The 18,779-nt window shown below is 42.4% G+C and overlaps 1 protein-coding gene across 1 annotated transcript; it reads left to right on the top strand.

Annotated features, from left to right (window-relative positions):
* The first annotated feature begins 3,860 nt into the window (after positions 1–3,860).
* Positions 3,861–9,470, top strand: LOC147106207 (parathyroid hormone-related protein-like). Its single transcript, XM_086009748.1, has 5 exons — positions 3,861–4,061; positions 4,623–4,695; positions 4,866–4,990; positions 5,725–6,230; positions 9,149–9,470. Exons 3-4 carry the CDS (start codon positions 4,884–4,886, stop codon positions 6,200–6,202), a joined length of 585 nt encoding a protein of 194 aa, XP_085865874.1. The 5' UTR covers positions 3,861–4,061; positions 4,623–4,695; positions 4,866–4,883; the 3' UTR covers positions 6,203–6,230; positions 9,149–9,470.
* Positions 9,471–18,779: the final 9,309 nt, after the last annotated feature.

Genomic DNA, 18,779 nt, shown 5'->3' with positions numbered 1-18,779 from the left:
TCGGAGATATATATTTAAACCCTACTGTAAATGGAAGCTATGGGCAAACACCGTTCAGAATCCTGCAAATGGATGACATTTAAAGTAGTTATGAGAGATACATTTGTAATATCCTTTGCTCCAAACCTCTTAAAGGGACTTTGAATGGTATATAAGAGCTAACATCTTCCGAGTAAGCAGTCATTCCACAGCTAATTAGGACAGACTAGAGACTATGTGGTAATGAACCACCCTGAAAGGCATAAAGGACTGTATTTTAAGGGTCAGTTGTATGTTGAATACAAGTGCAGGAGAACGATTTTTTTGAACTGAGCTGAGTTTAAAATGTGCTTGTATGTCTGTTAGACTTTTGGGGAACTTTATAAGTACAAACTTATTATTTTAACCTGCCATTATCAGCTTGGTTCAGTTGATAGCACTTTCATCTTTGATTCTTAAGGTTGTGGAGTCAAGTCCCACTCCAGGATTTGTGTCCATAATCTAGGCTAACACTGTAATGCAGTTCAGAAGGAGTGTTCCATTGTTGGAGGTGCAGTCCATTGGATGCAAGATTAAACCAATGATCCATCTGCTGGTTCAGGTGGATGTTAGAAATCTTATGGCCCCTTTGAAGAACAGCAGGGAGTTCCTGCCAAAATAGACTCTCAAAAGACACCACCAAATCAGGTTAACTGTTAAATTATCTCATGGCTGTGGGATCTTGCTATATGCAAAATAACTGTTGTATTTATCTACATATTAAAAATCACTATACTTCAAAGTGTTGTGTTTCAAAGTGGGATGTTTCTGAAAGAGATGTGATAAGTCAGCTGTCATGGCTTGAGATCCTTTTGACCACGTTCCACAGAAAGGATTTTACAAGCAATGTGTATTCTCATGAGTTTTTTTTCTAAAAAAAGATACCCAAACGAAGTGTGGTTAATAGAAAGAAAGAACATCTCAATGTGCTTTACAGCCAATGAAGTGCTTTTGAACTGTAGTCACTGTTGTAGTGTAGGAAATGCAGCAGCCAGTTTGCATACAGCAAGTTCCCAGAGACAACAATGAGATAATGACCAGATAATCTGTTTTAATGATATTGCTTGAGGGATAAATATTGGCCAGGACATGTGGGACAACTTTCCTGCTCTTCTTCAAAGAGCGCTGTGAGATCTTTTAGGTCCAGCTTAGAGGGCAGACGAGGTCTTGGTTTAACATCTCATCTGAAAGATGGTACCTCCAACAGTGCAGCACTCCTTCAGTACTGCAGGAAACTGTTAGCCTAAATTATTGACTCAAGTCTCTAAAGTAGGGCTTGAACTCATAATTTTCTGACTCAGAGGCAAGAGTGCTACTACTGAGCCAAGACTGACACCTAAATGGAAAGACCCTAAATAGGCAATACACTGTACTGAAGTTGCTTTTCCAGAGATTAAACAATAAATGCTTCAGTAGCTTGGCTAGGTATTCAGAAACACCACTCAACCTTTGTGTTGGAACATTGTTTGATATCTGGCTGTCTGTGAACCAAGGGTTAAGAACAGAGACACAGATACCTAAAAAGCCAATTCGCTTTTGCAACAGTAAAGTTGGGCAAAAATCCCCAGAAAAGACATGGGTCATAAGTCAGAATACAGAGATGTTAGTTAGTTTAAGTCATGCAATGAGACTTACTAATGCGGAATAGGGTTGCATATTCATTATTTTATGTTATTTCACGAAGAAATGCTGTATGGATGGAACTAAGTGAATCTAATCGTAACTATTGCTCTGTATGATCACCTTCCTACGGAACCTTATCTAATGTCAACTCAATCTGCTGTCGGAGAGATAATCTGTTTTAGTGATGTTGATTGAGGGATAAATATTGGCCAGGACACGGGATAACTCCCCTACTCTTCTTCAAAATAGTGCCATGGGATCTTTTACGTCCACCTGAGAGATCAGACAGGGCCTTGGTTTAACATCTCATCTGAAAGATGGCACCTCCAACAATGTAGCACTCCCTCAGTACTGCACTGGAGTGTCAGCCTGGATTGCGGTGCTCAAGTCCCTGGAGTGGGACTGTGAACCTACAACTTTTTGACTCAGAGGTGAGAGTGCTACCCACTGAGCCACAGCTGACACTGTTGAGTAATACATCATGATAACATCAGAGATGATGTCAGCAGGGCCATTTTGAAAAACCTTGAAACATGCGCTGCCGCCAATGTAATGCTTTCAGTGGCCAAAGTTAGATGGACAGCATAACACTAAAAACAACGAAAAATAGGTTTTCTGGCAGGAATACAGAAGTTTGTGGGAGACCCAAGCTATGGGAGCTGCCACCCGAAAGTCAATAGAAAAGTGGGTTCAGTTAGGTGTTGCCAGTTGTGAATTGATTATGTGACTATTGCTTTCAAACAGGAAGCACAATATGCCCACAAGCTTCACTCGCATCGCTCTGGAGATTGATTAAGTTGAGAGAGTCCACTGTAATGCAAAACTGTACATGATTTGTTTTGGATGGAATGGGTTGCATGGGGCCAATGACCCTTCCTCACTCCATATGTTCTTATGTTCTCACTTTTGACGAAGTTTGGGTTTGGTACGACAGATTAATTGTATCCTAGAAATTTAGTGTGGGAGTATCTTTTCTGTGCCAGCAAAACCGCAAGTCCTCGAAAAAGACCAAATATCAATAATCAATCGCACTGCAATATGTCCGACATAAGTAAAAACATGGCTTTAATTTTGTTTAAAAAAATCATGTTTTAGAGCTTTCTTTTTATTGTCATCTTTGATATATTCATCAAGGGTTTTTTCCGTTTACCACGGCGATTATTTCTGTTTACGCTGCAGTAAGGAAGATACGCCAATGTCCACATCCAAAGAGGTAACTCTATCCCAGGGCTTAGTTCGTGCACTCGAGAATCGTCAGAAAACATCAAATGACATCCACTTTCATCAAAGTTCCATAGATTATTTTTGCAACGCAATTTTCTGTTTTTTTTTTACCAATCGTGTTTTAATTTTCTCGAGAAAGAACACAATCTGGTAATCACCATGGACAGCTCTCAGCGTTACGCAATTTGCTGCAAAATCGAAAGGTTTGTGGAATTTCCTCTCTGCTAATGGGAACCGACTGGACCTGAACTTGTCCCTGTGTTCCACTATAGGCAGCTTATCACTGGATTTATACTCTCTATCTATGCTTTTAGATGCACACGGTAGATTCACACATGAAGGGAGACGTCGAGCACGGGCACACTTTGGAACTTCTGTGGATGAAGATGACTGTTTTCATTATATACGAGAAACATCACTTGAAAATGCCTATATACTGAAATTGTTACCCCGTACATGTGTCTCGTGTGTTTGTTTATAAAACCACTGTCTATAAAAGGTAAATCGAATAGTGTTATACCAAGTGTGAATGAATTCAGTTACTAGATGTAACGTTATTTTTCACTTATTTAGTGTCAAGGTAAGATTTATTCATCAAAGTCACAGACGGTACAACAATGAGAAGGAGACTTGTCATGAATAGCGTTTTCTCTCCAGTAATGCCTATGATTTCGCTTCTACACAGCGCCGCGGACCGAAGATCTGCTGACAGAGGTGATTGCTGAGGACAACTCGGCTTGATTATTATAAGACTGTAATAAAGGTTGTTTTTTTAACCTTCCTGCATACCATTGCCAACCTTTTTTTGTTTCCTTTAATGATTGACCGTATTTGTTCCAGTTGAATGGCTTTGGAAAAGTGTTCGGCTGTGTTGAGCATCATCAAACCGGCGATGACTTATTGGAACGCAGATTAACGCGGCGTGATGTCAGAGAAAAGGTGCTTATCAAGGCCAGGTCTCAGCGTCCCACCTAAAGACTTACAAATCCCAGGCAGGATCGGTGCGGGGAGCATGCATGGCATATGCAAGAACTAAAATCGTTTATTTTTTGTATTAGTCTTTAATCTGTTCGGTGAAGATCCCGTTTTAGTTTCAAAGAAACATTGACTATCATAAAGGAATCGCGAGCTATTCAGAGATCCGTCCAATCTTCAATACTGAATTCTGCTACAATAGGTTATCTGTCATTGTACTGGTGAGTGTTGGGCGGGGAGATGGTGTTCAACAGATTCCATTTCCTAGTATCAGGTCAGACCTTGTCTAGGACCTTCTGTAGTGCACATACGTGAGATGTATGACTGATATAATCATTGAAAGTTGACAGGTGTTCCTCTGGATAAAGTTCAAACTATTATATCAGTTCCTATAAACTTCAACGAACCGTTTGGCAAGTCAGTGCTTCTTTAAGCGTCTAGAGGTTAGATAATGAACACGCTCGTTTTGAGGTTTTGTAAAATAGCCCCCAGCGTTTAAAACAAGTCGGGACAAAAAAGCGAGATATTTTTAAAGTTCCTTTTTCAACGTGGCTGGGTCCGATGAATCGGTGAAGCGTGATACTGTTTGATACTGTTTGAGTTTAAATTCTGAGCGCTGCTGTGCGTGTCTCTGGCGTAGCAGAGGCTCCGCTCGCTCCAACCACAGTGCACGCTGCTTCTCCTCCAAGCCACCCAGCAGAATTAGCATGGTTTTTTAAATACTCCTTCGCACGGCTGGATAAACCTTCGCAATTCATTTACCTTTCTGTTTCGTTCTACAGAGCACCTTAAGACGGCCAGTGTTTAGGAAAGTCTCAGATTCCGTCAAACTTCGCAGGAACTGACTACCCAGAAGTAAGTGAGGGAAGGGGGAATCGATTTACATACGCAGTGGAATCTTGTTTTACAATTTCACACAGTTTCGAGTCAGCTTTGTGAAAAGAATTCAGATCGTCAGTGCGCAGAGGCTGACTGGGGATTCTATCATGCACTTAATTTTGACTCGTGAATTCTCATGTTCGCAGGTTGGGGAACACAGTGAGATGTCGAACACAAGAAGATTGTTTCAGCAGCTGAGCTTTGCGATATTTCTCCTGTGCTGTTCAATGCCCACACATGGGAAGCCAGTGGATGAAATCTCCGTTATAAAGTAAGTTGTTATTGTGATGTCCCTGTAACTGCATATTAACAGAGACTGGGCATACTGTCTCTTTTATATATGTAGGATGAATAGTGCATTTAATGTATTCAAATGTCTCCCAGTGTATTGCAAGAGGCGGGATACAGTTTTCTATTTAAACAGCACACACTTCAATACAGAAATTGTTCTGGTCTTTTGTTGAAGTATTACACGTGATTTGGATGTTTATTTTCATCAGTTTTAAAACGAAGGGTGTTCGGATCGCGGAAACCTTGGTGGTTTCCTATGTGCCCTTTGCGCTGCCAACGCTTTGGATCAGTGATTGATCCAGGTTAAGGTGTTGAAGGCAGCGATGTCCTTGTCTCGATAGAAGCATCGTGCTGCCATCCAGTTGTAAACTTTGTTCGAAGCGGCGCGCACGAGATTCAGGGTCGACTGTGCACCGATCTTCCGATCATGTCAAACCGCTCGGGTCACACTTTTTACAGTCGGCACCTTGAAATGAACTTGGCATAAAATAGTTCATAATGGAAACAAATCGTGTTAAGAATTTTGACTTTAAAATAACTCCAACACAATAAGTTCAGTTGGAATGCAGTTTGGATAATACAGCTTTCCTGTTACGGTCGATTGGAATTTGATGGTTGAGTTTTGATGTGGTTAGAACTGGTTTGAACTGTACTTGAGCCAGTGCCGAGCTGTCTAATCTAAAATAATAAAGATCTTGTGTCTGTGTTTTGTAGGAAGAGGTCTGTCTCGGAGCACCAGTTCATGCATGACAAGAGCAGGTCGATCCAGGAGCTACAGAGGCGGATCTGGCTGCACAACGTGATGGGCGAGCTGCACACAGCAGAGGGCCGGGCCCTGGCTCAGTCACAGCCGTCTCGCAACCCCAAACACCCGGCGACGTGGCCGGACTCGCCGGACCTGGCCGTGCTCCTCATCAAACTAGCAGCCAACAACAGCAACAACGAGGGCACCAAGACTCCGCTGGAGCAGGTGCAAGAGACCAACAAGCCCGGCCCTTTCAAATACCAGAGCGCAAAGAAGAATGGCAAGAGGAAGAAGCAAGGGAAAAACGGCAAGCGCAAAGCGCAGCGAGGCCGGGAGGAGAAGAGCAGGAGGCACGCACGCTCCGCGGGTTCCGAAGTCAGGGATCCCGGCAGCGGATCCGTCTCCGAGCCGCTCCTCACTGCCGCCTATGGACGGTTGTGGCACTGAGGGAACAACCTGCAAAATACACCCTTAGGTAATTACATAATACTCTCCCAGTCAATTCAATTCTCACCGACTTGCTTTAAAGGTCAAGGGACGAGTAGCACTGCAGGTAATACCCGAGCCCGGCACCTGCCGGCTGTGATGTAGAATCAGCAAAATCAGGTTCCATGCACAATGATCTCAGGCTGATCAGCACCCAGGTACAAGGAGCACAGGGCAGTCTCTACTCGGGTGCTTGGAGCTATGTGCACACCTGCACTCCCCAGACAGTAACATTTTAATGTTAGCAGAAAACAGGCTCGTAGCATTAAAACAAATCCATTCGAAATTTTAAATGGGTATTTTTGAAATGCAACCGCATCCAGTGCAAACTGCAAGTGTGGTGAGAGGGCATCTTGGAGCGTGTCCTGCAGCACTTGGTGTCAGATCAGCACCCACATTACACTAATAGTTTCCTCATTGAGGTGTAGCTGAAATCACATTCTATCCGTGTGAAAGTGGCGGTATAACTGCAGCCTTGGCTTTGCTTTGCTTTAAAAGTCAATGGACAAAGATACTTACGTTTCATTAACTGTAGCCAGAGGCTGTAACATGTTGGAATGCAATCGGCCTTGTACAAACTCAATCCCTCGTAAAATGTCTTAGGGTTGCACTGATGCTACTACTTTTGTGTCCAGTCAAAGCAGTTTCGATTGTGCACCAACACAAGTCAGGACCAAATCTAAAGCCAACAGATGTTCGACCCCTCCAGAAGTCAATTTTATAACGCCTGTGCTTGTCACTGTGTGGAGTATAACTCCCGTGTGCACCTGGCAGGTTTTAAAGCTGCTCAGGCGGATCGGATCTCTTGTGCTCTTTTAAACTGGGTATACAGTGTTGAGAAAACGGACACTTCTGCTCAGTCTCCTACAGTTAAAACAAGGTGCCGAGGGAGTGGAGCTCTGTGCCGACATGCGCAAAACTTTCTCAACACCAGCTTACATTTATATAAGGCCTTTAACGTAGGAACACTTCCCAAAGTACTTCACAGAAACCTAGTCAGATAAAAAATTAACACTGTGCCAAAGAAGGAGATATTAGGAGGGCGACTACAAGTTTGGTCAGAGGTAGGTTTTAAGAAAGGTCTTAAAGGAGGAGAGAGAGGCGGCCAGGTTTAGGGAAAGATTCCAGAGTTTAGGGCGTAGGCGTCTGAAGGCATGACTGTGTTGAGTTCTCGGAGGGTTGTAGGGCTGGAGGAGAGTACAGCGATAGGGAGGGGTGACACCCTAGGAGGCACCATGTGATTCACAACCATATTCAGGCCATGCTTATGATGGCTGTGATTTGCATATTACAAGTACATATCTTGAGTTGACAAACTTTAATGTTACTGCAAAATAGTTTTCATGCAAAGCAATATTAAAGTTGCAGTATAAATCCATAGTCAGGGCCCATCACTAACTTCAGAGAGAAGTGGAGTGGAGACGCTTTGGAAGAGGCAGTCTCACACCACTTGGGTTTGACACCACATGGAGTGTGCCTCCAACATGTTGTCAAATCACATTTAAAAAGTGTCCACAGGGCCTCTTGAACTTCCTGGATACTTTTCAACCCTAACAGGAGTTAATTTAAACATTTAGACAGTGTACATTCTGCAAACCACTCTCTTTAAACATTTTCATTTTAACTACTGGCAGAGGCACTCTGTGCATGTAATCATATTATCATACATGTGCAGATTTCTCTCCTGGGCAAGTATAATCTAAGTTCCAGCGAGGCAATGTATTAGTAGCATGCTGTCTGGCTGGAACCAGTATTGCAATGACAGTATAAGCCAGGCAATGTAAACAGTGTACTGCCTGGCTGGAACTAATATAGCAGCTACAGAGTAAGCCAGGCAGTGTAAACAGTCTACTGCCTGTATTGCAGGTACAGTATAAATGCAGCATAAGATTACCAGAATTAATGTCAGAGCAGAGAAAGCAAATAGAGACAGAGAAATGTTACAAACAAAACAACTAATCAGGAAATTACAGAAAAGGGGAATATATTTAGGGTAGGCATACAATTTTAATGTCAGTGTGCAATAGTGTGAGATTCTGGACAGTCTCTTTCCACTTCACTCTGGTGTCAGATCAGGCTCTGACTCTGGATTAAGCTTCATTTGCATTTTACATGATACCTCTGCACCAATGCTACACTTGTCATGCGAATACACCCTAAGACTTTAAGAAAAATATATCATAATAATTAATGACTGATCTTTACACTGATGAGCTCACTCATCACATGACCTTTAAAGTCTAGCCTCTTAAACTGGTGAACTAAGCATTATTATTATACAAATTTATACTATTTGTTTTAAAATAACTGCCCTGATATTTACTTCAAACATTACAGTAATAATATGTTTCCTAGTCACAGATTTACAATTTTATATGTATAAGGTTGATATTCTGTAAAGTGCAATGTGAGAAATAGTCATCAATCAACTCAGGGGTTACCCTTGATAGGTAGCTGAGTGAGGAGAGAAGAACACCTTCACTCCTCTCTGTCTGGCTTATAAGTTTTCTAACCTACTGCACCAACCAGCTCCCACACAGAGGACTCAAAATATAAGCTAACAAGTGTTCGATTAATATAACCAGTATAGTAGAGTTACTAATTTGAAGATGGTACCTGTTTAAAGCAACATGGGGTAGGAACCAGCAGCTTGATAGTGCATCTGGCCATGAAAAACAGGGCCAATTGTGTGCATGCAAACATGCATGGCTGAAGCCATTTCCCATAGATGCAAAATGTATAGTATAACTGGGCTATTAGAAGATAGCCCATCTGGTTATTTGGTATTTGCACAGGGATGCCCGATTAAGTTTCTACTTGTTATTAAGCTATCTATGGAGCATTGTGGGTTTTGCTTGTTTAAAGTACAGAGTGACAGTCTAATTTTCCTTCTGTGTTTTTTTGCAGATAGGTCTGCTATTCAGGAGAAGACCGAAGAAATATTTTGCAGTATTCTGTATTTGTGATCATAATTAAAGTATTAAACGTATTTATTGATTGTAAATATAAAACACACACGAGAATAAAAACGTGAGTGTACACTATGGAACTATACATTGGTCATTGTGAATATTTGACAATCCATGATTAATGTCACATACCGTAATTTATTTGTTAAATCGTCTATTTATTTGAACTGTGTATCTTGGTGCTGCTAACTTTTTATATATATTGTAAATATATGCACTTTAGAGTTCAAGTAATGTTATTACGTGACCTATAATAAAGTGTTTTCGTGGTTTGTTGAATTGGAAAAGGAAGTAGTGCTCTTTAATAACACGAATTAATCACTTTAATGAGGCATCTGGTTAAATTTTAAAACAACAGTTTATAGAGCAGTAATAGTTATGTGTCAAACAGCCCCACAATGCCTCACCGTGCTTGGCGTTGTAATGCAGGCTTCTTGTGAGCAAGCGGGAATTAGAAAAATAAGAGAGAGAGTGATACTCCTGTATTGTTTATCGGACTCAAGCCAAAATGACTTACAAAGAAGACACAAGAGTTAGGGTAATAGTGTTTACAACAATCGTGGGCACACCTGTTTAGTCAGGAACGCTTTGGTTGTCTCCTGGAGATCTTTGCTAATGGAAAATGCAAACTTTTGAACTTTGCGTTATACTTGAGGAAAATCATGTTGCTTTTGCAACAAGAATGTGACTGAAGGGGAAATTTATGTTAATGTCTAGCTGTCATAAAACGGATCCTTAGAGTGACATTTTATCCTTAAGGTACTTGGTAACATTGGATCGCTTTTATTCAGAAATAAAAACCAAAAATGCTGGAAACACTCAGCAGGTCAGGCAGCATCTGTGGAGAGAGAAACGGGGTTAACGTTTCAGGTCGATGACCCTTCGTCAGAACTGGAAAAAGCTGGAGATGGAACAAGTTTTTAAGCAAGTGTAGGGGCAGGGAAAGGGGGGAGGGGAGGAAAGAACAAAAGGGAAGGTCTGTGATAGGATGGAAGGCAGGAGAGATTACGAGACAAAAGTGATGATGGTGCAAGGCAAAAGGAGATAGTAATGGGACAAGTTAAGAAACAAAAGATGACTCTAGATGAAGTGTAAATGGCGATGGCAGAATGAAAGACAGCTGTCATGTGAGGGACAGAAAAAAATGAAAAAAGGATGGGGGCAGAGGTTATGATCTGAAATTGTTGAACTCGATGTTGAGTCCAGAAGGCTGTAAAGTGCCTAATAGAAAGATGAGGTGCTGTTCCTCGAGTTTCAGTTGAGCTTTTATTAAGGTCTCATCCTATGAAACAATGCTGGCACATAACTCGCTCCCACAGTGGTTTTCTGTGAAGGAGAAACACATCAATCATAGAATCACTATGTTTCGCAGTAAGTCTTCATGCTGGTTTATTAAGCACTACGATCTGAAACTGTTGCAAAAATAACTGCTCAAGATGTTGATGTGCTCGCACTGATAGAAAGCATGTGTTTCTGTGTGCCAGTGGAGGGCAGCACCGGCCCGCAGTTCAATGGAGGAAACGCCGACATTAATTTCCGAATTAAAACAACCAGGAAAAATTCTAAGGGTTCAACCGCAGGCTTTGAAAGATGATATGAATTAAATATATCTCTTATTAGCTGCTATAAAAAAGGGTTAACTGCGAGGGAAACGCTAAAGTTCCAGCCTGTTCAATGAATGGTATTTAATTAACTAGCGATTTTACATTCGATTTTGGTTCCCATTTTACTAGACTTAAGTGCATCACACCCCTCTGTGGCTTTTTTGTTCCTGAAAACCTTCTTATTTAACAGACGAAAGCAGCATGTATCCTTGTTTAGAGCTAAATAGTCACCCACAAATAGTAACCACGCAATTTAGCAAATACTGAAAGTGCAGGAAGTATCAACGCACATACTGAGACAGTCCAGATCGTTACTCTTTAATTAGGTACATGAGACTGTAAATATAAAAGAAAATTGCGATTCTTATTGGGGAACTCAACCTGTTCTGTATTATATGTCTTTGCTACGAGTTTATTGCAATGCGTCTCTCAAGCAAGGAGTGAATCTCAACACCTGAAGGAGCAACATGTTTTTCCTGTGTCAAACATCCACTTCTGAGCCCTTAGGTGCCAAAGCCAACATTGCTATTAATGGTGAAACCTTCCCTATGGTTCAGGTAAAGCCCGAGCGGAAGACTGCCGTTTGCATTTGTACCATAGCGGCCTCAACTAGTCCATGAGGCAACAGTTTTAATTCAATTCCATATCAATATTTTTAGATCTGATGGCGACAATTCCTGAGTCGTTCCTGAACAAGGACACCTGGCTTATGTAAAGCTTCATGCTTCAGGTTCCATAGTAACTTCCTAATGCAAATATTGTACATCATAGGACTTAGAAAGTATAGATTCTCATTGCAAATTATTAAAGGATAACTGCCTTTAAAAAGTGTTTTATTTTTGTTTGCGGAAATGAAGAATTGAGGAGACGCCACAGGTCTAAATGCGTTTCAATATGATCTAGAGTATCATTTAATAATTTAAAAAAAAGTTTGCTTAGTACTTCTTCGTGGAGAGTGCTCCCCTCCAAATCGTAATTCTCCGCAGTATTATTTGTGTATAGGACTGTGAACATGTGTGTGAGACTGGGGTGATCTAAGGTCAATCAAACATTTGTAAAGCTGTCATTAATTAAAATTTTCACTTAAATTTCCAAAATAACTAGAAAACACGTTAAATAGATCAGTTACAGATGTGCTTTGCTTATTTATTTTCTTCCAAAGTTAACTACACCCATTGCCCTTTAGTTGGGCCCACACAGATCAAAGAATACATTTAGAACACGTGGTCTTTACTCAATTAAATAAAAGAAAAAGATCAACAATAAAAATGTTGGTTCTCATTCCTTAACCTCTCAACCTGATCCCTACGGTGCAGCATAATGATATTATGAAGAACAGGCAAGAAGACGAGCAGCTTATAAATTGAAATACATCAATATAAATCATCTCTTTTCAGTTGATGTAAACCAGTTTCAAAAGCAGCAATGGTGAAAATCTGACACTTGAATTACTGAAGGCAGGAAGTGTGGCTATTTCTAACACATATAGTTTCATGACACTCGGGCTCTGCACAGAATGTCACGACCATGAACGGTAGCATAGCGGTTATGTTACTGAACCAGTAATCTAGCTAGGCCTGGACTAATAAGACGTGTAGTTCAAACCTGCAGCTGGGGAGTTTAAATTTAATTAAATAAATCTGGAATAACAAGCTAGTATCAGTAATTGTGACCATGAAACAATTGTCGTAAAAACCCATCTGGTTCACTAATGTCCTTTAGGGAAAGAAATCTGCCATCCTTACCTGGTCTGGCCTATATGTGACTCCAGACCCACAGCAATGTGGTTGACTCTTAACTGCCTTTTGAAATGGCCTAGCAAGTCACTCAGTTGTTAAAAAACCGCTATGAAAAACAGTAAGAATAAAACCAGACAGACCACCCGGTATCGACCTCGGCACCGGCTATAGACACGACAACGGCACGCCCAGTCGACCCTGCAAAGTCCTCCTCACCAACATCTGGGGACTTGTGCCAAAATTGGGTGAGCTGTCCCACAGACTAGTCAAGCAACAGCCTGACAGTCATACTCACAGAATCATACCTTTCAGCCAATGTCCCAAACTCCTCCATCACCATCACTAGGGGTGGCGGCACAGTGGTATACAGTCGGGAAGGAGTGGCCCTGGGAGTTCCCAACATTGACTCCGGACCCCATGAAGTCTCATGGCTTCAGGTCAAGCATGGGCAAGGAAACCTGCTGATTACCACCTACCGCCCTCCCTCAGCTGATGAATCAGTACTCCTCTATGTTGAGCACCACTTGGAAGAAGCACTGAGAGTAGCAAGGGCACAGAATGTACTCTGGGTGGGGGACTTCAATGTCCATCACCAAGAGTGGCTCAGTAGCACCACTACTGACCGAGCTGGCCGAGTCCTGAAGTAGATAGCTGCCAGTCTGGGCCTGTGACTGTGACAAGTGGTGAGAGAACTAACACAAGGGAAAAACTTACTTAGCCTCATCCTCACCAATCTACCCCCTGTTGCAGGTGCATCTGTCCATGACAGTATTGGTAGCAGTGACCACCACAGCGTTCTTGTGGCGATGAAGTCCCGTCTTCACACTGAGGGCACCCTCCATTGTGTTGTGTGGCACTACCACTGTGCTAAATTCGATAGAGAGGGAAGGCATTATTTTTTGCTTACACTACCTAGATACATAGATACATAGAAGATAGGAGCAGGAGTAGGCCATTCGGCCCTTCGTGCCTGCTCCGCCATTCGATGAGATCATGGCTGATCCTTTAATTCAGTATCCCGTCCCCGCCTTCTCTCCGTAACCCTTAACCCCTTTTGCCCGTAGAAATATATCTAATTCCCTCTTAAATATATTTAATGAGCTGGCGTACACTGCCCTCTGTGGCAATGAGTTCCACAGGTTCACCACTCTCTGAGTGAAGAAATTCCCCCTCATCTCTGTCCTAAATGGTTTAGCCCTTATCCTTAAATTATGTCCTCTAGTTCTGTTCTCACCCGCCAAGGGAAACATTCCTTCTGCATCCAGTCTGTCTAGACCTGTCAGAATTTTATACACTTCTATGAGGTCCCCTCTCAATCTTCTAAACTCCAGTGTGTACATCCCTAAACTACATAGTCTCTCCTCATAGGTCATTCCCGCCATTCCTGGTATCAGCCTGGTGAATCGCCGCTGCACCCCCTCCATGGCAAGAACATCCTTCCTCAGATGAGGCGACCAAAACTGTACACAGTACTCGAGGTGTGGTCTCACCAGTGCCCTGTACAGCTGCAGCAAGGTATCCCTGTTCCTGTATTCTAACCCTTTTGCTATGAAGGCCAGCATACCGTTTGCCTTCTTGACCGCCTGTTGCACCTGCATGCTCGCCTTCAGTGACTGGTGTACAAGAACACCCAGGTCTCTCTGTACTTCCCCCTCTCCCAATCTATTGCCATTTAAATAATAATTTGCCCTCCCGTTCCTGCACCCAAGGTGGATAACTTCGCACTTGTCCACATTATAGTGCATCTGCCATTTATCCGCCCAATCGCCCAGTCTGTCCAAATCGCTCTGGAGCTTCCTGGTCTCTTCCTCTGAGCCCACCCCCCCTCCTAGTTTAGTGTCGTCTGCAAATTTGGAAATGCTGCATCCGACTCCCTGATCCAGGTCATTAATGTAAATTGTGAACAGCTGGGGGCCCAGGACAGATCCCTGTGGTACCCCACTTGTTACTGCCTGCCATTCAGAAAATGAGCCGTTTATTCCAACTCTCTGTTTTCTATCTGACAGCCAGTTCCCTATCCACGCCAAAACTTTCCCCTTTATCCCATGAGCCTCAATTTTCCATGCTAATCTTTTATGTGGGACCTTATCGAAGGCCTTTTGGAAGTCCAGGTACACCACATCTACTGGCTCTCCCCCATCTATTCTACCAGTTACTCCCTCAAAAAATTCCAATAGATTAGTCAAGCACGATTTACCCTTTGTAAATCCATGTTGACTCTGTCCTATCTTGTAGTGCTTTGTGTTACATAAGAACATAAGAACATAAGAAATAGGAGCAGGAGTAGGCCATTCAGCCCCTCGAGCCTGCTCTGACATTTAATAAGATCATGGCTGATCCGATTTTGGCCTCAACTCCACTTTCCTGCTTACTCCCCATAACCCTTGACTCCCCTGTTGCTCAAAAATCTGTTTATCTCAGCCTTGAATATATTCAATGACTCAGCCTCCACAGCTCTCTGGGGTAAAGAATTCCAAAGATTCACGACCCTCTGAGAGAAGAAATTCCTCCTAATCTCCGTCTTAAATGGGCGACCCCTTATTCTGAGACTATGCCCCCTAGTTCTAGATTCCCCCACAAGGGGAAACATCCTCTCAGCCTCTACTCTGTCCAGCCCCTCAGAATCTTAAATACAAACAGAAAATGCTGGAAACACTCAGCAGGTCAGGCAGCATCTGTAGAGAGAGAAACAGAGTTAACGTTTCAGGTCGATGACCCTTCGTCAGAACTGGAAAAAGTTGGAGATGTAACAGGTTTTTAAGCAAGTGTAGGGGCAGGGGGGAGGGGAAGAAAGAACAAAAGGGAAGGTCTGTGATAGGATGGAAGGCAAGATCTTATATGTTTCAATAAGATCACCTCAGTCTTCTAAACTCCAATGAGTATAGGACAACCTGCTCAACCTTTCCTCATAAGACAACCCTTCCATCCCAGGAATCAACCTAGTGAACCTTCTCTGAACTGCCTCCAATTATAGTATATCCCTCCTTAAATAAGGGGACCGAAACTGTACGCAGTACTCTAGGTGTGGTCTCACCAGCGCCCTGTACAGCTGTAGCAAGACTTCCCTACTTTTATACTCTATCCCCCTTGAAATAAAGGCCAACATTCCATTTGCCTTCCTAATTACTTGCTGCACCTGCATGTTAACATTTTGCGTTTCATGTATGAGGACACCCAAATCTCTCTGTACCGCCGCATTCTGTACTCTTTCTCCATTTAAAAAAAAAATTCCTTTCCTATTCTTCCTACCAAAGTGGATAACTTCATTTTTCCACATTATACTCCATCTGCCAAATTCTTGCCCACTCACTTAACCTATCTATATCCCTTTGCAGACATTTTATGTCCTCCTCACAACTTGCTTTCCCACCTAACTTTGTATCGTCTGCAAATTTGGCTACAATACACTCGCTTCCTTCATCCAAGTCATTAATATAGATTGAAAATAGTTGATGCCCCAGCACTGCGGCACCCCGCTAGTTACAGATTGCCATCCTGAAAATGACCCATTTAGAAACATAGAAACATAGAAGATAGGAGCAGGAGTAGGCCATTCAGCCCCTCGAGCCTGCTCCGCCATTCAATGCGATCCTGCCTTATCATCCAAGTTCAGTACCCTGTCCCTGCTTTCTCCCTATACCCCTTGATCCCTTTAGCCTTAAGAAATATATCCAACTCCTTCTTGAATATATTTAATGAATTGGCCTCAACTGCCTTCTGTGGTAGAGAATTCCACAGGTTCACCACTCTCTGGGTGAAGAAATTCCTCCTCATTTCTGTCCTAAAAGGCCTACCCCTTATCCTTAGACTGTGACCCCTGGTTCTGGATTCCCCGACCATTGGGAACATCCTCCCTGCATTTAGTCTGTCCAGTCCTGCCAGAATTTTATAAGTTTCAATGAGATCCCCTCTCATTCTTCTAAACTCCAGCGAGTACAAACCCAATCGACCCAATCTCTCCTCAGATGTCATTCCTGCCATCCCAAGTATCAGCCTGGTGAAACTTCTCTGAACTCCTTCCATGGCAAGAATATCCTTCCTCAGATAAGGCGACCAAAACTGCACACAATACTCAAGATGTGGTCTCACCAAGGCCCTGTACAATTCCAGCAAGACATCCTTGTTCCTGTACTCAAACCCTCTCGCTATGAAGGCCAACATACCATTTGCCTTCTTAACCGCCTGCTGCATCTGCATGCTTACCTTCAGTGACTGGTGCACAAGGACACCCAGGTCTTGTTGCACTTCCCCTTCTCCCAATCTATTGCCATTCAGATAATAATCTGTCTTCCTGTTTTTGACACCAAAGTGGATAACCTCACATTTATCCACGTTATATTGCATCTGCCATGCTTCTGCCCAATCATCCAACCTGTCCAAATCATCCTGTAGTTTCTCGGCATCCTCCTCACAGCACACACGCCCACCCAGCTTTGTGTCATCTGCAAATTTGGAGATATTACATCTAGTTCCCTTGTCTAGATCATTAATATATATTGTGAATAGCTGGGGTTGAAGGACCGATCCCTGTGGTACCCCACTAGTCACTGCCTGCCACTCTGAAAAAGACCCGTTTATTCCAACTCTTTGCTTTCTATCTGCCAACCAGTTCTCTATCCAAGTCAATACTTTGCCCCCAATCCCATGTGCCTTAACTTTACACGCTAATCTCTTATGTGGGACCTTATCGAAAGCTTTCTGAAAGTCCAAATACACCACATCCACTGGTTCTCCCTTATCTATTTTACGAGTTACATCCTCAAAAAATTCCAGTAGATTAGTCAAGCATGATTTACCTTTTGTAAATCCATGTTGACTTTGCCCGATCCTGTCACTGTTTTCCAAGTACTCTGCTATTGCATCTTTTATAATGGACTCTAGCATTTTCCCCACTACTGATGTCAGGCTTACCGGTAATTCCCCATTTTCTCTCTACCACCTTCTTTGAACAGTGGGGTAACATTAGCTACTCTCCAATCCATGGGTACTGTTCCAGATTCCATTGAATGCTGGAAGATGATCAGCAATGCATCTACTATTTCTAGGGCCACTTCCTTAAGTACCCTAGGATGTAGATTATCAGGCCCTGGGGATTTATCGGCCTTCAATCCCATCAATTTCTCCAACACCATTTCCCTACAAATACTGATTTCTTTCAGTTCCTCCCTTTCATCAGACCCTATGATCCCCGACATTTCTGGGAGGTTATTTGTGTCCTCCTTTGTGAAGACAGAATCAAAATATGTAGTTAATTGGTCTGCCATTTCTTTGTTCCCCATTATAAATTCCCCTGATTCTGACTGCAAGGGACCTACGCTTGACTTCACCAATCTTTTTCTCTTCACATATCTATAAAAGCTTTTACAGTCAGTTTTTATGTTCCCTGAAAGCTTACTCTCATATTCTATTTTCCCTTTCTTAATTAATCCCTTTGTCCTCCTTTGTTGAATCCTAAACTAAAAATAATTTTCCAAATCTCCCTGGACTCAGCAAAGGTCCTAGCAGATTAGAAAACTGCTAATGTAACACCCTTATTTAAAAAGGGTAGTAGGCAGAAGGCTGGAAACTGTAGACCTGTTAGCCTAACATCTGTGGTTGGTAAAATGTTAGAGTCCATTATTAAGGAGACAGTAATGGGACATTTGGATAAACATAATTTAATAGGACAAACTCAGCATGGTTTCATGAAGGGGAAGTCATGTTTGACAAATTTGCTTGAGTTCTTTGAGGAAGTAACATACAGGGTGGATAAAGGAGAACCAGTGGACGTATTGTATTTAGACTTCCAAAAGGCATTTGACAAGGTGCCACACAAAAGATTATTGCTCAAGATAAAAAATCACGGGATTGGGGGTAATATTCTGGCGTGGGTGGAGGATTGGCTCTCTAACAGAAAGCAGAGAGTTGGGATAAATGGTTCGTTCTCAGACTGGCAATCAGTAACTAGTAGTGTTCCGCAGGGGTCAGTGCTGGGTCCCCAACTCTTTACAATCTATATTAACGATTTGGAGGAGGGGACCGAGTGTAACATATCAAAGTTTGCAGATGATACAAAGATGGGAGGGAAAGTAGTGAGAGAGGAGGACATAAAAAACCTGCAAAGTGACATAGGCAGGCTAAGTAAGTGGGCAGAGATTTGGCAGATGGAATACAATACTGGAAAGTGTGAGGTTATGCACTTTGGCAGGAAAAATCATAGAGCAAGTTATTACCTTAATGGCAAGAA

The sequence above is a fragment of the Somniosus microcephalus genome, chromosome 16 (genome assembly GCF_052327205.1).
Source record: "Somniosus microcephalus isolate GS21.2 chromosome 16, FLI_Smic_1.0, whole genome shotgun sequence".
NCBI lineage: Eukaryota > Metazoa > Chordata > Chondrichthyes > Squaliformes > Somniosidae > Somniosus > Somniosus microcephalus.
Note: the sequence above shows the minus strand (reverse complement) of the source record. Positions and strands in the feature narration are given on the sequence as shown.

What these genes read in the sequence shown, in the direction of transcription:
- LOC147106207 (XM_086009748.1), top strand. Translation starts at nt 4,884, where the DNA reads ATGTCGAACACAAGAAGATTGTTTCAGCAGCTGAGCTTTGCGATATTT. An exon ending in GATGAAATCTCCGTTATAAA is followed by an intron (nt 4,991 to 5,724) that starts GTAAGTTGTTAT and finishes TGTGTTTTGTAG; the next exon opens with GAAGAGGTCTGTCTCGGAGC.